At 41.4% G+C, this 23,781-nt stretch overlaps 1 protein-coding gene across 1 annotated transcript in view; it reads right to left on the reverse strand.

Moving 5' to 3' along the window:
* The window catches only part of LOC111873151 (eukaryotic translation initiation factor 2-alpha kinase), an 87,563-nt gene that overhangs the window by 25,401 nt on the left and 38,381 nt on the right, over nt 1–23,781 (reverse strand). The window contains exons 7-9 of the mRNA XM_023867615.2: nt 18,662–18,767; nt 9,170–9,286; nt 7,061–7,205 (exon numbers count right to left, since the gene is read on the reverse strand). Of these exons, the coding sequence (XP_023723383.1) occupies nt 7,061–7,205; nt 9,170–9,286; nt 18,662–18,767 (368 nt within the window). The remainder of the gene's footprint in view (nt 1–7,060; nt 7,206–9,169; nt 9,287–18,661; nt 18,768–23,781) is intronic.

A 23,781-nucleotide genomic window follows, 5' to 3' on the forward strand; every position in this document is an offset into this window, starting at 1 on the left:
TTCAGTATGCTTCTCAAGATCTCTCCAAATTTAATGTCATGTTTACTTTTATGTACAATAGCAGAGGAAATGCTACTACAAAAATTTATGTTAATCAAGTCTCAGGTTTGATAGGTACAGATTGTGTTAATTCAAACTGTCATATAAATTCTGCAGCTGCGTAATTGACCCTAAGAACATGAATTAACAACATCCATCTACCAAGTTTGTCTTGACCAACAGAATGTAATGCAGTTCATCAAACAAAGTTTATTCAGTCTGAGATGTCATTTAATAAACAGGAATGTACTGAATTCATTCTTAGGCTGAAATTTAAATGTGTACATTACAATCAAGAATAAGGTTTTTTTGTAATGTGTGCAAGAGTGTACTCCAATTTGGGGTACATTTATTTTTCAAAGCTATTCTTTGTGATACTGCATACCTCACTGTTGATGATGTACATTTACTGCGGATATAAAACAACTGCTGCAAAGTTAATCGCACAGTCATAAATGATGTCTTCTTAAAAGAGTAGCATATGAAAACTGCAGATCTTGATATAATATTTTTTTTACATGTACCAATTGTTTTTGTACAATAACTCATTTCTGACAAAACTGGTTAAGTCCATCTGAATGTCATGTAACACAGGATTATACCACACAAAAAAATCAAAACTAACTTCTTTGCTTGGGATTAGACCACACAAAAACAAGTAAAATTTAACTATACCAGGTGTTCCTAAAAGAATGCTGGGGTTTCATTCTCGTATTATCTCCGTCAGTTTTTGGTGATGAAAAGCAAAACGTATACAGACTCATGTAATGCGTGTAATGTAAGATGGCGACCCAGCAGAAGAAGGCCAATTGCATGCTGAGATTTGAGGTTACAGTGCGCCGTGAATTTCGTGTACGTTTTCAGAAGGAGGCGCCACATGAAAACAACATTCGCAGATGGTATCGGCAGTTTGTGGATAGTGGATGTCTCTCTAAAGGCAAGAGTTCTGGGAGGCCATTTGTGCCACATGCAGACGTGGAAAGAGTGAGGGAGACGTATCAGAGAAGCCCAAGAAAATCATTACAACTGGCCAATGATTCCAATGACTATATTTTCCAACAGGACGGTGCTCCCTCACATTTCCATAGCATTGTGAGAGGTTTGCTTAACACATTGTGGACCGGTTGTTTAAATGTTTAAATCACCCTGGGGACCGGGGTTTTTAAGCCTAGCACCCTAACTTGTGCACTGTTCACTTTAAAAATTAATATAAAATCTCCTAATTAATTTTATGAACTAAAATTTTTGGAGAACACTTACCAGAGCTCCTAGAACTGCTTGCGCGTGTGATATCTCTGGAAACATTCCCCTTTGTAAAGAGGCATCACGCAGAAGTTGCAGATGTACGCAGTCCTACTCTTCTTGTGGACTGTGCACACATGGCACTGTCTAGAAGGGTACTTCTTGCAATGTTCGCTCTTCAAAATTCCCACGAGGGTATGTTTCCGCATATCACCCGAGAGTCGTCCAGGGGGGTCCACATGAGGCCTCCGTTGGGTGTGAACAGATGGCCCCGGCTGCACTACATCTGTGTCTGACACAGGTACTGCCACCACCGTGAGGTCAGTAGCCACTAGTCTAATAAGGGCTGAATTCTGAAAAGCCCCCTGTTGGTTGTGGTTGCACTTCATTATTATTGAAATGCAAACACCACCATATCTGTTCAAATCTCTTATGACTCATGCGTTTGCCGAAAATGGGAATTTCTAAAAATGGGTCACTTGACCAATAATCCTTCAAAGTATCTCTCTTCGTAAGCCCCATTAGAATGATCATAGCCAAAATTTTTTTCATTTCTGTTAAAGTGACATCCACCCACTTCAACATCTTATAGGTGCGGTCGTACGCCTCACGGTGTTGGAGATAGTATCTGTTGGTCTCCTGACACAACATGTCAAAGAAACTATCTCCAAAAAACAGTTCAACTATTTCAGACACTTGTGTAGGGTCCAATGGCATTTGTCTCACCCCTGGATCACCAGTAAACTTTCCCAAAGTGGGTGTTTTGTCCACTTTACCCCATGTGGCTGTCCCCGCAATGCTAGCACTCGCACTTTCATTGGAGCTCTCACTGTCACTGCCACTGACACTGCCCTCGCTATCAGAAGACGAAGCAGTTGGCAAGTCAGATAACTCATCGGAGATCAAATCACAGATTTCTTCTTCTCTGAGAGCTTGCGCGGCCTTCAACTGCTTTCGTCTCTGAGCCATGTTGACACTGAGAATATGTTGCCTCACACATAGAAGCTTCGACTTGAACAAAGGGACTTTTCTTTAGAGTGAGAGGGGAATAGAGAGTGGTCATGTTGCTGACTCCGAAAACAAACATTCCGAAGGTCAGCTACGCAGTACTTTTACAGACATGTGGCCACCAAAGGGAGGAATAGTGTGTTGCAACATAATGTGTCCTAAAAGCCTAAATCTATGCGACCAGTCTGCCACGTTTAAAACCCAAACGCCTAGGCCCAGGCGTCCAGTCCGCGAAGTGTTAATTTGGTCCTTCCGCAACGATGGATTGGACGTGCTGCAGGTGAAGATGCCCTCCTTCTCTGGTGGCCACCCCGATCCCCGGACATAACTCCATGTGATTTCTTCTTGTGGGGGTACGTGAAGGACATGGTTTATGTACCCCCATTGCCCCAATCGCTCCAGGATCTCCGATGGAGACCATCACACCTGAAATGCTGCAGCGGGTGTGGCAGGAATTCGACTATCGCACTGATATGTGCCGGGTAATGAAAGGTGCGCACATAGAGGCACTTTGATCAATGTACTTAAAATTTGGACAGTTAAGCTTCCAATTGACATATGTTATGATTGTACACAGTAAGAAATACGAAATATATACGTATCTAAAACCCCACCATTCTTTTAGGAACAGCCTGTATATATAGACAAAAAGATGTTGCAAGGACAGCCTCGGAACGAAAGGACTAGTGATGCACTGTTAAGCTATTTGGGATGAACAGCCTTAAGGAGGGAGCAATGTGACATGACAAGCCATTGTTGGGCAACAGGATGTGGAATGAGTTACCACGAAGACAGACTCCTGACAAACGGTCAGTTGCCAAGTTATGCAACAGCGGAACGAGGTTACACAACAGTAAGGAAAGCGGAGTTTCTCCGTGCCATGCCATGTCGAGCCAAGCTGAACTGAGCAGAGCCAAGCCAAACAACACTGGTTGCTATGCAGCAATAAACAACTCTCGGCAGCACTGCAAAGCAATGCCTCTATAAACGCAGTGTCACACAACGATGAAGCAAGCTGTGTTTTCCCCCTGTCCGATTGAGGGCTTATAAGGGAGACTGGAATGCCTAAGGAGTTGAAATGTAGCAGCTGCCAAAGACAGTATTAGTTAGCATTTGGAGTATTCGAGTATTCAGCAGAATAGAAGTCAGTCAGTCAGTCAGTCAAAGCAGTTAGTCAGTGTTAGTTCTCAGAGTGAATGCAAAGCAGCTGTGGGAAAAAGTAGAACTGAACGTGTGATGTGTAATATTTGGAGTGACTTGGAAGTTACAGTTTCTGTATTGTGAACCCTTGCTAGGAGACAACTAGTGTGTGTGCAACAGTGAACTGGAAAGTGTGTAGATCAGTGATAGTGCTGTATTTTAGTGCAACAAAGAGTGCATGTAACCAAGCTGTTAATCATGCGAACCAGAACCCGTCATTTTGCCACACGTACCCTCCTACACGTGACAATATATACACAATGCGTTCAACCAAAGAGGAAACTTTGCAACAGGAGCAACATTCCTCACAGATTGCTGCTGTAACTGTCAATAGCAGAATGAGTCATTAGTGCTGATAAACGCACACCATCAGGTGGCCTGATTTTGTCACTGCAGTATGTAGTATTGATAGTCAGTCTTTGTTAGAGGTGTCGATAGGCGGTCGACATTTATACTGAAATGAAGTTCACTATTGAACAGTGTGTTCATTGTCGAAACTTTTGCAAGGAAAAAAGTTACAGAAAATGTATCTGTAAGTTTCATCATAAATATCCTGACTTGCCAGTTCCCACAAGGTTGTGTGTATCCAAGCTTGTGAAAAAGTGGCGGGCCAAAGGTTCAGTGTGAAACATAAAGAAGCAATCGAAGAGGACTGTGCTGAGTGAAGAAGAGGTTCCGGATACTGAGGCACGACTACAGATCAGTCCTCAAAAATCGTTAAGATGCTTAGCATAGGAAACCAGTGTTTTGCTAGGATCTGGTTTCACAGCCACAAAATTAATCACATTTCGCCCATATAAAATAACAATTGTGCATGAGCTGAAAAACCAGACTATGCCGCAAGAATTCGTTTTTGCAACTGGCTGCTGCAAAATGTGCATGATGGAGTCATGGATCCACAGCTCCTGGTCATGACTCATGAAGCGCGGTTTCATGTTAGTGGTCATGTCAATGCATAAAATGTAAGAATATGGAGTGATGAAAATCCTCATGCTATACAGCAAGTGTGAATACATAGTGAAAAGGTGGGAGCGTGGTGTGCTTAAGTCTGCAGAAAATCACTGGCCCTTTATTTTTCCATGAAACCGTGAACTCTGACTGCTACTTTAATGAGATACTGAATCCGTTCTTCATTCAGCTGACTGCTGAAGACAATATGGGTATTTTCAGCAAGATGCTACAGCACATACAGCTACTGCAACCATGGTCACAATATGGGAAGTGTTTGAAGAGAGAATAAGCAGAGGACTGTGGCCTCCCAGATCCCCAGATCTGTTTTTGCAATTTTTATTTTTTGGGAAACCTGAAGGGAAAAGTATACAAGAATAATCCTCGCAGCACTGAAGCTCTACAAAATGACATAACACACTACTTTTTCACAAGCTTGGATACACACTACTTTGTGGGAACTGGCAAGTCAGGATATTTACGACAAACCGGATACATTTTCTGTGTTTTTATCCTTGCAAAAGTTTCGACAATAAACACATGCTGTTCAACAGTGAACTTCATTTCAGTATAAATGTCGACTGCCTATCGACACCTCTAACACAGACTGACTAGTAATGCAACTTACTGCAGTCACAATATCAAACCGCCTGACAGCACACGTTTATCAGCGCTAATGACCCATTCCGCTATCGGCAGTTACAGCGGCAATTTGTGAGGAATGTTGTTCCTGATCAGCGTTGCTGCCGGGTTTCCTCAATGGTTGAACACCCTGTATATGTATATATGAGTTTTCATTTTACCTGTCAAACACAACAAAAACAAACATCAAATAACTCATATTCCACTGTGCATATCTGAATTTATTTGGTTGTACAGCATCGCTACATGTTTCAGATCACAGAGCCATCATCAGGTGATACATAAGCAAGTCTTACACTATTGAAATGTGCTTTCTATATGGATCCATATAGTGTTTTTAGTCATGTATTATGAATGAAGTGATAATATAGCGTGCTTCTCTCATTTTTACTATTCACCATTATATGCACAAATTAAGTGTTTCTATACTGAACATGAACTAGTTTAAAATGTATAAAATAAGCATTAAAACTTGTTAAAATTTTGCCGCGCCATAGCTCAAGCGGTTAGTCGCTGGCTTCCCACCACAGCAGGCCGGGTTCAATTCCGGGTCTGGTCAAGTAGGATTTGTGGTGGACAAAATGGTGCTGGGGCTTGTTTTCTCCGAGTACTTCAGTTTTCCCTGCCAATCTTCATTCCACCAATTGCTCCACAATCACCCTCACCTATCATCTGGGACTGGTACAATAGGCCAGAAGTGGCCACAGTACAGGGACTTAGTGCCACCCCACTAGCAATAAAAAAAATTAAAAAATATTAAAATCTCAACATCTGTCGTGTTATACACCCAACACGTGACAATATAAACGGTATATCAAAAGTTTTAATATTATTAAAATGTTAAAATGTTAGGCTTATAGAATATCATATTCTAGATATTTTCTCACCCTTAGTTTAAACAAGGTTGCATTGGGTTTGTTATTGTTCATGACTATATTTCAGTTTTGGCTATTATCTTGATCCGAGAATGCGATGTACAGCATGGAAATGTCTTCTCCTATGTTGTTTATAATGTTAATATTGTGACATGTTGCACAATGGAGGACCCCTACCTCCCCAGCGGCACGTGGCAGTAACGTAGCGCTCTCGTTACTACGATAATAGGCGAGTCATCACCTCGCCACTCTCCCCGCGGTGACGTGCCGAGCGGAGCCGAAGTTAGCCGAGTCCCCGCAACCTGGTAGCTATGCAACGCGAGTGAACAGCGGTGACGTCACCAAGGGATATCGCGGTTGCTAGATAGCAGTCAACAACTCCTGTGACGTGGCACGCAACAGGCACCACTGCAGCTATATAAGGGAACTGCACAGCAGCTGCGAGTTAGTTGTAATGTGGCCATCGCCGAAGACAGTTGTAGTTGAGTTGTACCGTAGCAGTCACAGAGTTGTAATGTGGCCATCGCCGAAGACGGTCCTCGAGCTACCTCCGAGAGTTCCGAGCAAGCCGACGAGTCAGTGTGTTATCAACAGTTCTCAAGGCAGCAGCCTGCGAGCAGAGTTGGGATCTAGCCAGCGGCGTGTTACGAGTGAAAGTGTGTAATTCAGGGAGACTTGTATAGCTCCCGCGTTATTAATACGTGAAGACTACTGAAGATAGTGTGAAGAGATTTGGTTGTAGGGTTTGTAAAGTGTGGAAACCCGTAAAATTGTTATAAATAATTGTAGCCGTTACTTGTAGGTTGTTAAATAAACCAATTAACGATCTCTACGGCGTATTCTGTAACGAAACACGTTACAATATTTATTCAAGCTCACCCTGTGATGTCTGCTTTCGTCACCTGTTGAATGTGAGTGATATGATAGTTGTTTTTGTGGTGTTTGACAGGCACAAAAAAACATACATGTATGCACACACGCACAAGAGCGCTCACAAACACAGATATATAGTACTTAACACGCAATACGATGCATTCCTTAAAAAATCAAAATGAAATTTGCATGAACTAAATCCTCTTGAACAGAAAACCCACTATAACACTTACCACCAGAACCAGAGTGAAAACAATTCACTTTCCATTTTAAAATCATCAATATTTTCTTCATCCTCCAGTTCCTGAATTGTAGCATTTTCAGTCTCACCAATATCACACTGCAGTTTGGGAGCACTGAATAAGTAGTAGCCATTTCCTGCAACAATAAATAATATTTCAGCACTATTGAAAAGATAGCAATGTAACACACAGCAGTAATTCAGTGAATCTAAATTAGCAGTTACTTTGTAAATAACATATTTCATATTCTACAATTATGCACATCATTTTTTCAGTTATTTTATGACCATGCATTAACTATTATCATTGGGTAATTAAAAAAAACTCCAGGACTTGAATCCGCAAGCGAACTATACCGACTGAGTGACAGCCACTTGATGACGAAGTCAGTTCCCACTTTAGCAGATAGAGGGTGTCACGTGGTAAGCGCAACGGATCCCCATGGCCACTAATCTCGGTTGTCTAGACAAGAGCCACTGTTTCCTTGAGACAGCTCCCAATTATCCTCACGAGGCTGAGTGGACCCCATTCCAGACCCATTACATCTCAGAAGATCTGGTAGCACAGGGGAATCGAATCCAGGACCTCAGGATCTGAAGCCAGGAACTCTGACCACTAGACCACGGAGGTGGAGTGGTTTTAAATCTCTCAGTATTATATGGTGGTGACCACACTTTAATTTGCGAGTACCAGTTTGGTGTCAGGGCATAAAAGAGTTTAAATCGCCTGCTTTCAGGGGTCTAACAACCATATTTAAACTGTGGCATAATAGTATCAGTAACGAAAATATTCAACACTGGACCAAGTGGATCATGCAATACACTGATCCAACAGTTTTAAGCAAATGTGATAAAGGTTATATACTGAGGTTATGTAGTTTCAAATGAAATATGGTAATATAATCAAGAATGAGAAATTGGAAAGGATGTAGTATTAATTACGATCTTATTATAAAGTACTGTAATGTGTTTCATCACTGATCCCACTTCTGACAGCAAGTGTAACGTGTTTAGCCACTGAGACTTATTGGTAACGTGTGTAAGTCCAATCCAACTTCTGACACCAAGCGTAACGTGTTTAGGCACTGAAACTTGTTGGTAACATGTGTAAGTCCAATCCCACTTCTGACACCAAGTGCAACGTGTTTAGGCACTGAAACTTGTTGGTAACATGTGTAAGTCCAATCCCACTTCTGACACCAAATGTAACGTGTTTCGTTACTGAAGACGCCGTTTGGATTGTTAATTGGTTTATTTAACAACCTACAAGTCGTAACTACAACTGATTATAACACTGTTATGGGGTTTCACATTTTATAACCCTATTCGCAATAATCTCTTCACAATGTCCTCAGTAGTCTACACATATTCACAGTATGGGAGCTATACAAGTCTCTCTGTATTACACACTCCCAATTACACAATTACACACGCGTCCAGTTCTTCTTTCCGCAACTGCTGCTATACTCCAACTCAACTCAACTCGTACTGCTCACTGCTGGCTAGATTCCAACTCAACTCGTAGGCTGCTGCCTTGAGAACTCACTTTGTCGGCTGATACACTTTAACTGTCTTTGTAGGCAGTGTAGGTCTCTTATAAACCCTCAGCCAGACAATGGGAAAACGCCTCACTTCCTTGTTGCCTAGTCGCCGTGTTTGCCGATAGCCTAGCAACGCTGTTGGGAGTTGTTTACAGCTATGTAGCAACTGCGGCATCCCGTGTTACATCACCGCTGTTTACTCTCTTTGCCTAGCAACCACTGTGCTTGGACTCGGCTCACTTCGGCTCTGCTCGGCACGTCACCGCTGGCGGGGTTGGGAAGGTGTTGACCTGCCTATTACCGTAGCGCAACACGTCACAGTATTATCATGATATTTGCAGGGAAGGACTGTTGAAAACTACAAAACTCAATTGCAACAGCCAGTCTCCAACTGGAATTTTGAGTACTATCCAAATATCAATAAGACTAGGACTAAGATCATTAGCTCAACAGTGTCAATATTTATTATTTAACTGCATTTTCTTGAAACTTCAATCCATAATTCAGCTCAAACTTCTGAAACAGACATGAATGATATGGTTATGCTATATCTGACTTACCATTACTATATTCTGATGAATACAAAATAGATTGTGCTATAGTCACTAATTCAGTTTTTCCCAGTTCAGGTGATTTTGTACCAGAGTCAGAATCCACTGCTTCTACCATGCCAATGGCTGCAAAAAAATAATGATAAAATAAAATAAAAAATAAAATGAATCAAAAAGGTGGTGTTATTACATTTGTCATGAATTACTGCTAAGTGTTGCTATGTGTAACAATTATGATTTCAACAAAATTTGTATGTGCTCACACTAAGCTTGGTAATCAGGAGCAGAAAGCATGTGTCAAACTTACTTTAGCCATGTACGTTCTAAAGACTTCTGACGATGGTGTATAACAAACAGAATTACCAAGTTTTTGGACTTTCCCCATTCCCCATCTTTCTAAGGGGCTCAACTGAGTAGGTGTCTTGGCCCTCACCTGAGGATGGAAACAGATCCAGTTACCAAAACATCATATTTTCTACTTTCTAGAATACTAGACAATGGAAAAATCCCAAAAACCCAGTAATTCTGTGTGTTACTTTAGCCTTGTATACAGTATTGAAGTAATCATGTCATTCAATAGCAAGTGCCAAGGTTCCACTCAATAAGCACACAATTCTACTGGCTATTTCATTTTGGTCACAGCACTACTGCAAACCTTCTTGAAACTGAGACATATCAGGTTCACAGTAACTAGCTATATTATAGAAGGTCTTCCTAGAACGCTGAAAAGCATACAGTTGTACTTTTACGCAAAAGACAGTTCAATAACTATCCAATGTAACAAATGAGATATGTACAATTACAAATAGTCAAACATGTTTTGAGCCTTATAACTCATCATCAAGAGCACACACAACATTGTCAACAACCGAAGTTTACACTGCTATACTGCTGGTTACATAACTGCTGTCTACCATCCTAAATAATGCCCTTGTATAAACAGCTGACACACAGAATTCTGACAGAAAATAATATGCACATGCATCCAGAGAATATTAAGCATTTACAAATTACTAGAAATTAAGAAATCCATGAGTAAAGTTCATGAGGTTCACTGAGCAAATTCAGGTCAGTCACTGACAAATGAAAGTCAAGATGTATGATCTGTGACAAAACTGAACAAGTATGGTTATGTTCTAAATATGACCATTCAATCAGTGACACACCAAACCTGACAAAGCACAGGAAGCACAAGTGGACACTTTCCATCCCCTCTTCTTTTGTAATGTTAATCTAAATAATCTAAAGTCATGTGTCACTCAGAACATTCATGTCAACAGCAGAAAAATTCATTTTCATCATGGGCATAAAAAATACAGGATGGGGTGCAGGAACTTCCTTTTTGTGAAGGGAGGGGAGGTCACAGAAAAGTGGGGATAGGCTCGGTGAACGCAGCAGTCGCGGAAGTTTCTGTCTAATACCCCTCAGTAGGAAACATGAGGCGGACGAGTGAGCAGTGTGCGTTTGCTGTCGAAGCCTATTTCTCAAACAACCATTCCTATGTGGCGGTGCAGCGTGCATTCCGTACTCACTTCGGAATTAAGCCCAGAGGTCCAGTTCCCGACCGGAAATCGATTGTTTTGTGGGTAGAGAACTTTAGGACAACCGGGAGTGTGGTGAAAAAATCATCATGATGACAATGGACCGTTACAACGCCAGAAAATGTGGAGGCAGTTCAACAGCCGATTTTGAGATCTCCACGATATTCCACTCGCAAACATGCAGTCACCCTAGACATATCCAATCGTTGAATGCGCCGAATTCTTCACGAACATCTTAATTTCCATCCCTATAAGATGGCTGTTGTGCAAGAATTGTCACCACATGATTTCCAGAACCGAAGAACGGCGCGCGAAATGTTATTGGAAACTTTATCCCCTGATGCACTTGTTTTCTTTAGTGATGAGGCACATTTTCACCTATCCGGATATGTCAACTAGCAGAATATATGCTATTGGAGTGGAACAATCCCAGAGAGCTCCATGAGAGGCCACTTCACAGTGATAAGGTGACAGTATGGTGTGCGTTGTCGAGAGTTGGAGTTATTGGCCCTTATTATTTTGATGAAGACAATCATGTAGTTACTGTCAATTCACAGCGGTATGTGGACATGGTTAAAAACTTTTTCAAACCAGCTCTTGAATAAATGCATCTAGGAAATGTCTGGTTCCAACAGGATGGTGCTACGGCCCACACAGCCCGAGCTTCAATGACAGTTTTGAGGACAAAGTTCCCCAGACGGCTCATCTCGCTTTGAGGTGACATCCCGTGGGCAGTGCACCCACCTGATCTAATGCCCTGTGATTTTTTTTATGGGGATACCTCAAGGCAGAGGTTTTTAAACATCGCCCCACAAACCTGCTTCAGCTGAAGAATGTTATTTGGCAGGAAGTAGCCCAAATTCCTGTGCACATGTTGGAATGTGCAGAGGGGAACTTCAGAAAACGGTTGCATCAGTCCATAGAGAACAGTGGCCACCACCTTCAAGATATTTTGTTTAAAACTACATGATTTAAAACTTCTTTCATTAGCTAAACATAATTTTTCTTTTATTTGCCTTAAAAAAAAAAAAAAAAAAAGGAAGTTTCTGCCCCCCATCCTATATATATAAATCATTTTATAATATCAGTGTGACAAAAACCTTATTGCACAGTGTACTCTCAAGACACATGGAGAAAAAACAGCATTTTTTAGATAGATACCCATGTATGTGTTGCACAGCTGCACTAGGATTATTATCCTTTTGCAAGCCATGAACCCATTAGATCAGACTGGGGTACTTGTTTTAATATTGGCATAGCCAAAGAGATCAGCTCCCTCTTGATCAAATGGTATGATATTTCTGTCAACAGGCACCATCAAGTGACACATCAATGTCTAGAAGACAGAACAAGCTTTCAAGTGACCTATACTTGTGGTCATGTGAATGTTAAATGAGGAAGCATCTTGGGGTTTCTGTGCAGCTGCATTAACCCCCAAACAGTATTGGGATTTCTAGCAGGCAATTTTATGGTGGGACTTGGCAGTCAAAGAGTTAAAAAGACAATGTGTATGAAAGGAACAGTAAAATATTTTGTGTTGTGCCCTTTGAGAAATCAAACATGTATGAAAGAATCATCTGTTGTTGTGCTAAAACAGATAAATATAATAATTACTCAGCTCAGTTTAAAATATAAATTCTATCATTTTCTGAAGAGAGAAAGGTAAAGTTGTCCCTGTGCTTAACTAATTAAGCACTATGTCATGAAGTATGGGAGAGTGGATGTACAGATCCACATTTTCTTGACCTCGGTACTAGTTGCAGGTGAGTGGACAGCTTCATACCCCTGCTGCCTCACCCCCCTGGGGAAACAGCTCCTGGTACCCATTGGATAGGGGCTGCATGGGCCCCAGAACAAGTCTGGATGATGTGGACACACTCATTAATCATCTGGGATACCCCTCTCCCCCCGAACAGGCACTCTTGGTCCTAGAGGCTTGTGAAACGTTCCATTCACTACAGGACCAGACCATCTAAGCCAAGGTGTGAGGCACTGTGCTGAGGGCTGCATGGCATTGCGGTGGTAATTAGTCAGTGTCTTGAACAATCCCCTCAGGGCACCAGGCAGCATCCCACTGTATGTGTATTTATGCCTTCCACTCGTATGGGATGCTGCGGGTGGCAACCTTTTAAATCCTCAAGACTCATGGGAGGTGCACTTATTTGTGCATGCACCGGCCAACAATCTGGTCAATGGCTCACCAAAGCCATCGACAACCACAGGCTGGAATCAGGGGCCAGGCTGCAAGCTACTGATGCCAGGAACCTGCCCAAGCCTGTTAAAGTGGCTCTCTGAATTAGGGACAAAGTTGCCCAGAATTAGGAAGAGCTGCTGAAATGGATTGCAGACCTCAATCCAGGACTTCATACGGAGAACTGGAGGGTACTTGATAAGCAATCTGAGTCAAAAGGCCAGAGGCTTATCTTATTCATAGACTGGAACTCTTATACTACTATACAGAGGACTGGTTACAAAATATTCACAGGACTCTCAAGGGGACTGTTAAGGTGCTGAATGATCCTGAGGGTCAGTGCCGGGCAGAACCTATGTCAGATATAGTATCATCCAACTCGGTCTCTGAGGGGGAGGGGGATGATGTACCTACTCCCTCAGTCGACCGGAAGAGAATATCTGATGAGAAGGAGACAATCCCTCCTCTCGTCAACCCGACCTTACCAGATCAAGGACCTCTCTAGGAGGAAACCAGGTCTGATAAAGGAAAAGGGGCTGTGGAAGAAGGTATTTAGGAGGACACCTTTCCCAGCATTACAGCACGAACACACTACATACATACATACAAACGACATTTTCATATAAAGTATGATTCATCTGAATTAATCTACACCACAGCAAGGCTGCTATGGCAATTTTATGTCGACAACTTGCTGAAGGAAAAGTCGACGTAGCACTTATTCAGGAACCTTGGATATATAGGGGCCAAATAAGAGGCTTAACGAATTCAGGGGAACAGTCTACTCTGTGGTACCTGGAGAAAATGTGAGATCATGCATATATGTTAATAATCATATTAATGCTTTATCCTTGCTTGAGTTCTGTTCCAGACACACAACAACAATAATGAGGATTACATACGCATTTGGTGGAGGCTGTGAGGAGCTCATCGTCACTTCAGCCTACCTTCCATATGACTCGGATGAACCACCGCCTTCCAAAGAAGTGAGGGACATCATTGAATATTGCAATCTTAGGAAAAAGCAGCTCATCATTGGGTGTGATGCCAACGCACACATTGTGGGGAAGCACTGACATCAACCCAAGAGGAGAATGCCTTGTGGAATATTTGGCGAGTTTGAACCTTAATATTCTAAACCAAGGTAACGAGCTTACATTTGTGGTTTGCAATAGGCAAGAGGTTACTGACTTCACACTAGGGACCAATAAAATAGGAAACCTGATAAGCAATTGGCATGTATCTGATGAGCCGTCCCTATCAGATCACAGATATATATGCTTTCAAATAAGCAACATTACAGTAGATCAAGCTACTTATAGGAATCCTAAGAGAACCAATTGTGAGTCTTACAAAGATGACCTAAAGGTAAACCTACAGACCATCTTGCGAAATATATGCACAATAAATGATGTTGATAGGTCCGTTAACCAGCTGCAATGGGCTATTATCTTGTCCTTTAATAGGAATTGTCTGGCCAGGACCACTCGTGAACCAAGGAGAGTGCCTTGGTGGAATAACCAGCTGAGTGGGCTGAAAAACAAAACAAGGAGGCTGTTCAATACAGCTAAAAGAACAGGGCAGTGGGACACCTACAAGGAAGCCCTTACCTGTTACAACAAAGAAATAAGGAAAGCCAAGCAATCCTCATGGAGGAGGCATTGCCAGGAGATCAATGATGTACCAGGTGGTACCAGACTGATGAGGATCATGGCAAAACAGGCGACCAACAAGGTCAGCATGATTAAGCTGCCTAATGGGCAGTATACTCAAACAGGAAGGGAGACGCTGAATGAATTATTCAGAGTTCACTTTCCTGATTAAAAATTGATTGGTAATTTGGATGGACAGGGTCAGCGGAACCTGGGCACGTGCCAAAGCAAGATGAACAGGGTAGAATGGAACCTGTCCAAAATCATAATTAACCAATCAAAAATTGGATGGGCACTGAATACATTTAGACCATTTAAGTCAGCGGGAACAGATGGAATTGTACCGGCACTTTTGCAGCAAGGGGCAGAACTCTTAGTTCCAAACCTATGCTGCATATATAGAGCTTGCATGGCATATGGTTTTATCCCCATGGCCTGGAGGCAAGTTAAGGTGACATTTATCCCAAAGCCCGGGAAACTAGATTACACCGAGGCTAAGGCATATCGTCCTATCAGCCTGTCGTCTTTCCTTTTGAAAACGATGGAGAAAAAAGTGCATACGCATGTCAGGGATGGGGCGTTAAGGACATATCCTCTACACCAAAACCAGCATGCCTACCAAACATGTAAATCTACCTAAAGCACACTACATAATGTGGTAACACGCATAGAAAGTGCAACTGAACACAAGGATATTGCCTTAGGAGCATTCCTTGACATGGAGGGAGCTTTCGATAGAACCTCATCTGATATAATCAAACAGGCTGCTGGAAAGCATGGCATAGAGCCTGCAATATGCAGGTGGATCAGTGCTATGCTGGAAAGCAGAACCATAGCCGCCACACTATCAGGAGAGACCCTGGGGGCGTCCACGTCTACGGGGTGTCCGCAAGGGGGTGTGCTCTCGCCTCTGCTGTGGAGCCTGGTCTTTGACAATCTCCTGTGGGGACTTAACCTTTATGAGCCGAAAGACACCATATGGGGACCTTTAAATTAAAGCCGAGATGGCCGAAGGACACCGTATGGTGACTCGCAGGCCGCGCGTGCGCACAGTATTTTAAAATCTAATTTTAAGATAGAAATTCTTGTTCTACTTACATTATTTTTGGACACCAGCTTTATAAGTAGACTGTCTTCCCTCCTGCATCACATAACTGAATGTTGCATGTCACCGAATGCAGAGTCCGACGTCGCAATTCATGCACTTTGTCCGTAATTAACTCTGTTTTCCATGCGAAGCACACACACGCAATGTTAGTCTTGTATTAGCAGGAAGTAGGCCAGTGATGGCGAGTGGTCTCCTCTATTCATAACGCTTATAAAACATCGCAATTTCAACTATGCACCATGGTCCCTTTTGCATTGAAGAAGTCGAAATTGAGAGGCCGCTCGTAAATCACGCCATTCAGAATGCGTTACAGTTTATTCTGAAGGGACGTGGAAGCAAGTGGAATGAGGTGATATTCCAAGAACTGCCTCTGTGTGGATAGTCCGACATACGTGAATAAACAGAGTTTCATAAGGTCAATGTAGGATAAGAACTCGCCCACACTTGGGTATACAGGAAGCCTACGTGACTGGAGAATGTGCAGTACGTAAACATCCTCTCCTATTGCCAGTGTGTCAGCACCATGCATTTATACTGCAGAAACGTATTGTGCATAAGCTTTATGCATTTTTGTGGACAGTCGCTCAAAATTGGGGAAATTTTTTTTGGAATCACTGTAACAATTTTTATAGATTCTAAAATCTGTAAATTACAGTATCTGATTCTATATACTTTCTAGATAAAAGTAGCGTTTATTTCGTTCATTTATCACAAAAATTGTATAAATCACAGCATTTTGAGTAACATGATTAGAATTTTTATTACTCTACAATGGCGGGCATTTAAATTAACTCCATTCCACTGCCACTACCGGAATTTAAATGGCCCGTCCCTTAATGGTTAATGATGATGTGTATTATACAGTAGGATATGCTGATGACATAGCAATCCTCATAAACGGAAAATTCCTTTCGACAGTATCAGATCGTCTTCGAACAGCTCTATACATGGACCAACGATGGCGTGAAAGAACAAGTCTTTCCATCAATCCCAATAAGACGGTAATTACACCGTTTACTAGGAAGAGAAATATAAAGGGCCTTAAGGAACCAACTCTCTTCAATAAGACGGTCCAGCTCTCCTTGGTCTAGTATTAGAAAAGGGACTGACATGGAAAAAGCAGCTGGACAAGGTCATCAATAAAGCCTATAAGGCTTTTTGGACATGCAGGAGCATGTTTGGTAAAACCTGGGGACTGCAGCCGCATGTTGTGCACTGGATATATATTGCGGTTGTAAGACCCATAATTACATATGGCGCCACAGTATGGTGACCCAGAGTTAAACTCAAGACAAGCAAGGCAGAACTTAGGAAATTGCAAAGGTTTGGCTTGCTTGGTTATCACAGGAGCAATTCGAACATCTCCAACAGCTGCACTGGAGATACTCCGTGGACTCCTGCCACTGAATCTACAGTTGGAGGCAGAGGCCAGGGCAGGAATCTACCGTCTCCAGTGCAGTGAACAATGGAAACCCAGATCCGAAGGTTTTGGCCATGCATACATAACTGAGGACGTGAAAAAAGAACCCATATTACAAATGGGGTCTGACAAAATGATACTGAGACATGTATATGAAAAAACCTTCAGTCAGATTTCCTGACAGGAGTGAATGAGAAGACGGGTTTCGGCCCGATAGAAAAGGGTGACTGATCTGGTATACAGATGGTTCCAAGAAAAATAAGGGCACTGGAGCTGGTGTGTAATGCTATGGTACGAGGCGGAAACTTAGTTTCAGCCTTGGGCCATACATGACAGTATTCCAGCCAGAAGTATATGCCATTATGGCATGTATTATGGAGAATTTAGATAGGAACATCTACAGTCTGACAGCCAAGCTGCACTTAAAGCACTTGACAAACACCAGATCAGCTCAAAATTGGTCTGGGATTGCCACCAAACTCTCATGGAACTGGCCAAACATAACAGGGTACAACTGATATGGGTGCTGGGGCACGAGGGTATTGCTGGAAATGAAACAACAGACCAATTAGCTAAGATTGGAGCTGAACATCCGTTCATAGGACCTGAACCAGCCTGTGGCATCTCTGTAGGAGTTGCCAGAAAGGCAATCAGGGACTGGACAAATATGAAGCACAAGAAATACTGGGGATCCTTGACTGGACTCAGGCAATCAAAGGGTCTCATACGAGGACCCTCTACTAAAAGAGCGAAGGAACTGTTGAAGTTAAACAGGAACCAGCTACGATGGGTGGTAGAACTACTTACAGGACACTGTAACCTCAAAGGACACCTCTTCAAACTGGGACCAAGTAATAGTCCAACTCGTGAGAGGTGTCAAGAAGAAAATGAAACAGCCATACATATCCTGTGTGAATGTGAGGCCTTAGCTTATTTAAGATTGCATCACTTGGGTCAATATTTTATGGAACCACGTGACTATTTCAACGTCCCCACGTACAAAATCCTACGCTTCATTCAAAGCACAGGATTGTTGAGGGGATAATCAGAAGGGGAGACACAACAGATAACTGTGGCCGCAGTGCAAGGGCCAAGAAGGCCCATCCGTTATACATTCATTCATTGTCTCACTAAATCACACACTCCCAATATCACTGTACTACAGCACACATAAAGTCTTCAAATCACATGTAAATCTTAACAGGCTGACTTCTTGTATTCTTCTGTACTCCTCCAGTGTACTGCTTTAGCTTAACAGTTCTGCTCACTTATGTAGATGCAGCATAGACACACCTCACAGAAAACACACACGTCATGGCTACCATTACGGTGACGTCACTGCACCTGCATAGAAGTGTGTTTACCGAGCCATTTGTTGGCAATGCACTGATCAAATCCATTACAATATTTTAAAATGACTATTGTTAGACTTCGTTATCACATTACCAATTTTGTATTATAAGGTGACAACCATGCAATTATCCCACTCCTGTTTTCCTGCATAAAAAGAAAAAAAAACTGCAAAATTAGAACTCAGAATAACAAAAGAAAGAGCAGAACTTGTTTGACACATGAAATATATACAATACCTGTTGCTGATACAGGAGTCCATGTAATTTGTGGAATGTGTGATTGTGATGATGTAGCCAGTTTCATAGACATCTTACTAAGAGTGACACTTTCTTGAATATACAGCTGCATACATAAAGGAAAGTAGGAACAAATTAAAATGAAACAGGAACAAGCAAATGTATCCTTTGGTTGACATTTCATGATACATAATGATGCTCAAACTATATGATGGTGATGGAAGTTGGACACCACTCTTGACAGTGCACAATGAATAGGTAATGTTATATTAGTGAGTTTCTGAAGACTGGTAAGATTTATGTAGGCCCTACATATTGTATAATGCACAGTACATGTATGTTATGGGTCCCTATAATTTTCATTTACAATATTTTATTCTCAGGTTAATATGCAACAACATATAACCAAATATGTATTTAGATGCTGAAATAATATAAGCTTTAAAATAAACGTGAAACTACCCATGGTAACATTTATATACAGTGAATGAAAAGCATTTAACTATACTTTAGGATATGGTTGAACATACTGAAACAATGGAAACAGTCTATATGAACATGTGTCCAAGATGGTCTTCTTTCAAAGCTATGACCCATCTCAACTTCAGAACATTCAAGGACACCAGTATGCCTAGCATATCTTAAGTTATTTCTAATATACCAGAGCTGGCAGTGTTCAACATGCTGATCATCCATCTCCACAGAGACCTCAGCACAGTGCATCATGGATTATTGCACACAATATAAAATCTAAGCCTTTGTTCTAATTCTTCATGAGTGCTCTCCACAAACTGTTATAACCAGGGCCCAGATTTTGATTACCTAAAATATTTTAAAAATGACCGAAAATCAAGAAAAGTGACCTATAAAAATGACCGAAAAATTACCTGAAAGCTAAAAAACGACCTAAAAATGCATCATGTCATGGAAAATCTACTAATTGTTTTAAAATGTATTTTTAATCCTTATTAACACTGTGAACTCAACAGTACTCTTTCAAGTATGTCCTCCTTTTTATGTTGAAAATTAAGCAATCAATATATGATTGAATTTGAAGCTAAATGTTTTAATATGATTTTATCTACCGCATTGGAACTCTTATCAAATGTACATATACAGTATATATTCCAATATTTAAGTGCCATCTCATTCAGAGTTGCAATATATGATAGTCAACATGCGGAGATTCTCGAAGGTGAGTGAATACCTATTGTCTGACAGCAAATTCTTGTACTTGGAGGAGCTCCTTTCCACATCTGCAGACACAATGGGAGAGTACTTGAAGTGTACCAAATCACTAGCAGTAAGTTCCTCTTCAGTATTGAAAATGCTGAAGGACTCTCCTGTCAGAGTTTGAGAAATGCTGCAAAGTGTTTCATAACCTGAGTTTTTATCTAGAACATGTTACATTTTTCTTGACACCATTTTACCAATGTCCCCTGACACTTTCTCCAAATCACTGGCTACTTTTTTCACAAGAGCAAGCAAATCTTCTACCACTACTCCTTTCTCCTGTAAGCATTTGATTCCTTCCATCAAGGAACTGAAATTTGCCTTTATGAAGGCCAGCTGCCTTCCATTTTGCTGTACGAGAACTGTTCCTGAGCAGCTTCAATTGCCCTCACATCCTCCTTCTTCATTGAATCTACAATGTTTCTCATTACCTGAAAATGATCGCAATAATAAATTGTAGCATCAATCCACATTCTTGTCATGATGGGTTCTGGGGGCAGTGGAACACCAAGAGCCATAGACTTAAACTGAATTTTACGAGCTAGAGGCTTGACGAAAATCGTCTTTGTCCATGACACCAGAGCATCCACTTGAGGAAATCTTTATCTCACTTCCTCTGTCACTCTATGCAGTGCATGTGCTAGGCAAGTAATGTGCACCAATTTCATATAAAACGACTTTATTGACTTTTCCTGCTTTTAAAATATATGGGGCCACAATGGTCACAAAAAGCAAGACGAAGTCGTGTTGTATACCCTCTGGCCACAGTAGAAACATCGACCTGTCAAAGAGTTTACAAATTGTGGAATGATTAACAGATTCTAGCACCTCACTCGTAAGCAGAAACACTTCACCTGGTCCATCAATTTCCAAGGTTCCAATGATGACGTTTGCCACGTAGCGAGCCTCCGTATTGCAGGTCTCGTCGATAGAAACGAAAATCTTCTTCCCATGCACTTTATTCCTAATCATTTCCAGGATATTGTTATAGCACTTGCAAGGTAGTTTTTCCTGAGGGTGGATTCATCCAGGATAGGACTACAATACACTTCCAATTTTTTTCAGTTTTTCATTTTTCAAAACCCAAAACGTAATATTTGCAGACACCTGAGCATCACACAGATTTGTGAAAAAATCTGACGACTTATTTCCATAATGTTATATTTTAGCGTCCTGTTGCACTGATTTAAGTCCATGATTTATTTAATCCGTCTTGCAGTGCATATACTCATTTTTCTCCTTCTCTCCCTCGCACTACATGTTTCGGCATAATAATGCCATCTTCAGGTGCTTACTTATCCACGTCAAACCAGTTCATTGCATGCCATGTTCACACATTAAAATAACCAAAATATGTATCCATCATATACATTGTCCAACGTTAAAAATATTAAAATTGTTCAGGATACCACATCGCTACGTCGCCCCTCACTACGTCAGTCACGCCCATTCTCCTTTGTTGGAGCACTCCTTCACTATCTTGTGTGTTGTGGTTTTGTTGTGTCGTGCTCCTGCGACTGCGTGTGTTATACTGTAAGTATTATTAAAAAACTATAATACCACAAGTATTAAATAAAATATGGAACGCGATATTAATGAATAAAAAATTCACGTTACAGACACACAAGATAGTGAAGGAGTGCTCCAACAAAGGAGAATGGGCGTGACTGACGTAGTGAGGGGCGACGTAGCGATGTGGTATCCTGAACAATTTTAATATTTTTAACGTTGGACAATGTATATGATAGATACATATTTTAGTTATTTTAATGTGTGAACATGGCATGCAATGAACTGGTTTGACGTGGATAAGTAAGCACCTGAAGATGGCATTATTATGCCGAAACATGTAGTGCGAGGGAGAGAAGGAGAAAAATGAGTGTATGCACTGCAAGACGGATTAAATAAATCATGGACTTATTTCCATCTTCAGATGAACACTGTTGCAGTAACATTTGCACAGATTTCTTTTTGTTCGAATTTTGCACTGCTCATACATGCTTGCTGCGGCCAATATGTTGTACCGTGATACATTTTTCTGCTGCTAATTTTGTGTCACACATCTTACAGTATAAAATGTTACTGTCAGCTGAAAATATATCATCTTCAAATTCAGCTACAATCTGCTTTAATTGACAAGATTTAGATGGGTTTGCTTTAGGCACTGTGTTGCACTCTAGTCCAACACAGAACTGAACTTTTCACACTGAGAACTTTTCATCAACTGTATCTTTGTCTGTATGGTCAAGGGCAAGAAACTGAAGACAGATGGAGTTTTATTGAGCAACAATATGTCAAAAAATGCAAAGGATTCCGACTAGAAATATTTATAACTAAGCAAATTCCTTTGCACAGAAATTGGAAAAAGTCATGGTGTGAGTGACCGCTGTTGTACCCTGCTGCCAGCTTAAACTGTTTTATGGTATGTAATATCAGCACTTTCCAAAAAAACGAACGGAAAGGAAGGGACAGGATTACAACTTATTATTGCATACTGTGGTAGCAGGTACTTGGGGTGCAGCTGCAGGCTGCCTTTGTAGAGGCAGGAGAAAGAAAAAGAACACTTTACTTGCATATTACTCACATTTCTAAAAACAGATGAAGAAAAATTCCCTAAAATGGCTAAAATGACAAAAAATACCCTTAAAAGCACAAAAATTCTGAAAAATTACCCCAAACCCCAAAAAAATTACCTCATAAACATTATATTTCTGCAACCAGCAGCTCATCTCTGGGATTTACATACAAGGGTTGGAATTTTAATAGTGGCAACTGTTTATTTACAACTGATACAAAACAGTGTATGTTTCAAAGTTTTACTGTCTTTCAATGTCGTCACCAGCATTGTGTACAGCCTGTTGCCAGTGATGTGGAAGTTGTAGGATACCTTCAGCAGCGCCTGTTGTGTTGTTAAATCGAATGGAGTGGTCTACTGCCTGAACAATCTCTGGAACAGTTCTGAAGCGAATTCTACGAAGTGGTTCCTTCATCTTAGGAAACAAGTCAAAGTCACAAGGGCTTGAGTCCAGGGAGTAGAGTATGGTGGATGGTACAGCACTTACCAGCCCCATCGATCGAACAAATCAGCAACAGCTTGCACTGCATGTGGCCAAGCACTGTCCTGCAAAATGATGGGTGGGTTCTGCAGAAAGTGTTGCCGCTTCTTTCTCAAAGCTGGTTGCAGGTTGTGTTACAAAAATTAACAGTAATACTGCACACTGACGGTCTGCTGTCGGGGGAACAGTATGCATTAGGATAACACCATCAGAGTCGAACATGAGAATCACCATAATTTTCACATTGCTGGGGTTCTGACGAACTTTTGATTTTTGTGGTGACCCGTAATGACGCCATTCATTCGATTGGCATTTCATTTGTGGTTCGTACGATTTGGCCCATGTCTCATCCAGCGTAATGACACGGCATAAGAAAGTAAGCCTCTCCTTCGCGCTCATAGCACTCCAAGTGGTTACGAGTAGCATTGTATCGTAGCCATTTCTGCATTTCCATCAAATCATGTGGAACCCATTATGATACAATTTTTGTCATGCCCAGACAATCCTTCAGAATGTGAAGTACAGTTGTATGCACTAATCTTGTCTCTCGGGCCAGCTGACGAATCGCATGGTGTCGATCACTCCAGTAATGCGGAAAGAGCATACACTTCTCCTTCACTGACAATAGGACGACCTGGCCGACACACGTCTGCCACATTTTGGCGTCCTTCATTGAAGGCTTTTAACCACCTTGCCACTGTTCTGTAAGGCAATGCAGATTCCCTGCAAGCCTCTTGAAGACCTTGATGACACTGTTGTGCTGTACGGCCTCTGGCACATTCAATCTTTATCCAACTCCGTTCTTCCTGTTTCAAAAACTCGTGACAACAC

The sequence above is a fragment of the Cryptotermes secundus genome, unplaced genomic scaffold (genome assembly GCF_002891405.2).
Source record: "Cryptotermes secundus unplaced genomic scaffold, Csec_1.0 scaffold259, whole genome shotgun sequence".
NCBI lineage: Eukaryota > Metazoa > Arthropoda > Insecta > Blattodea > Kalotermitidae > Cryptotermes > Cryptotermes secundus.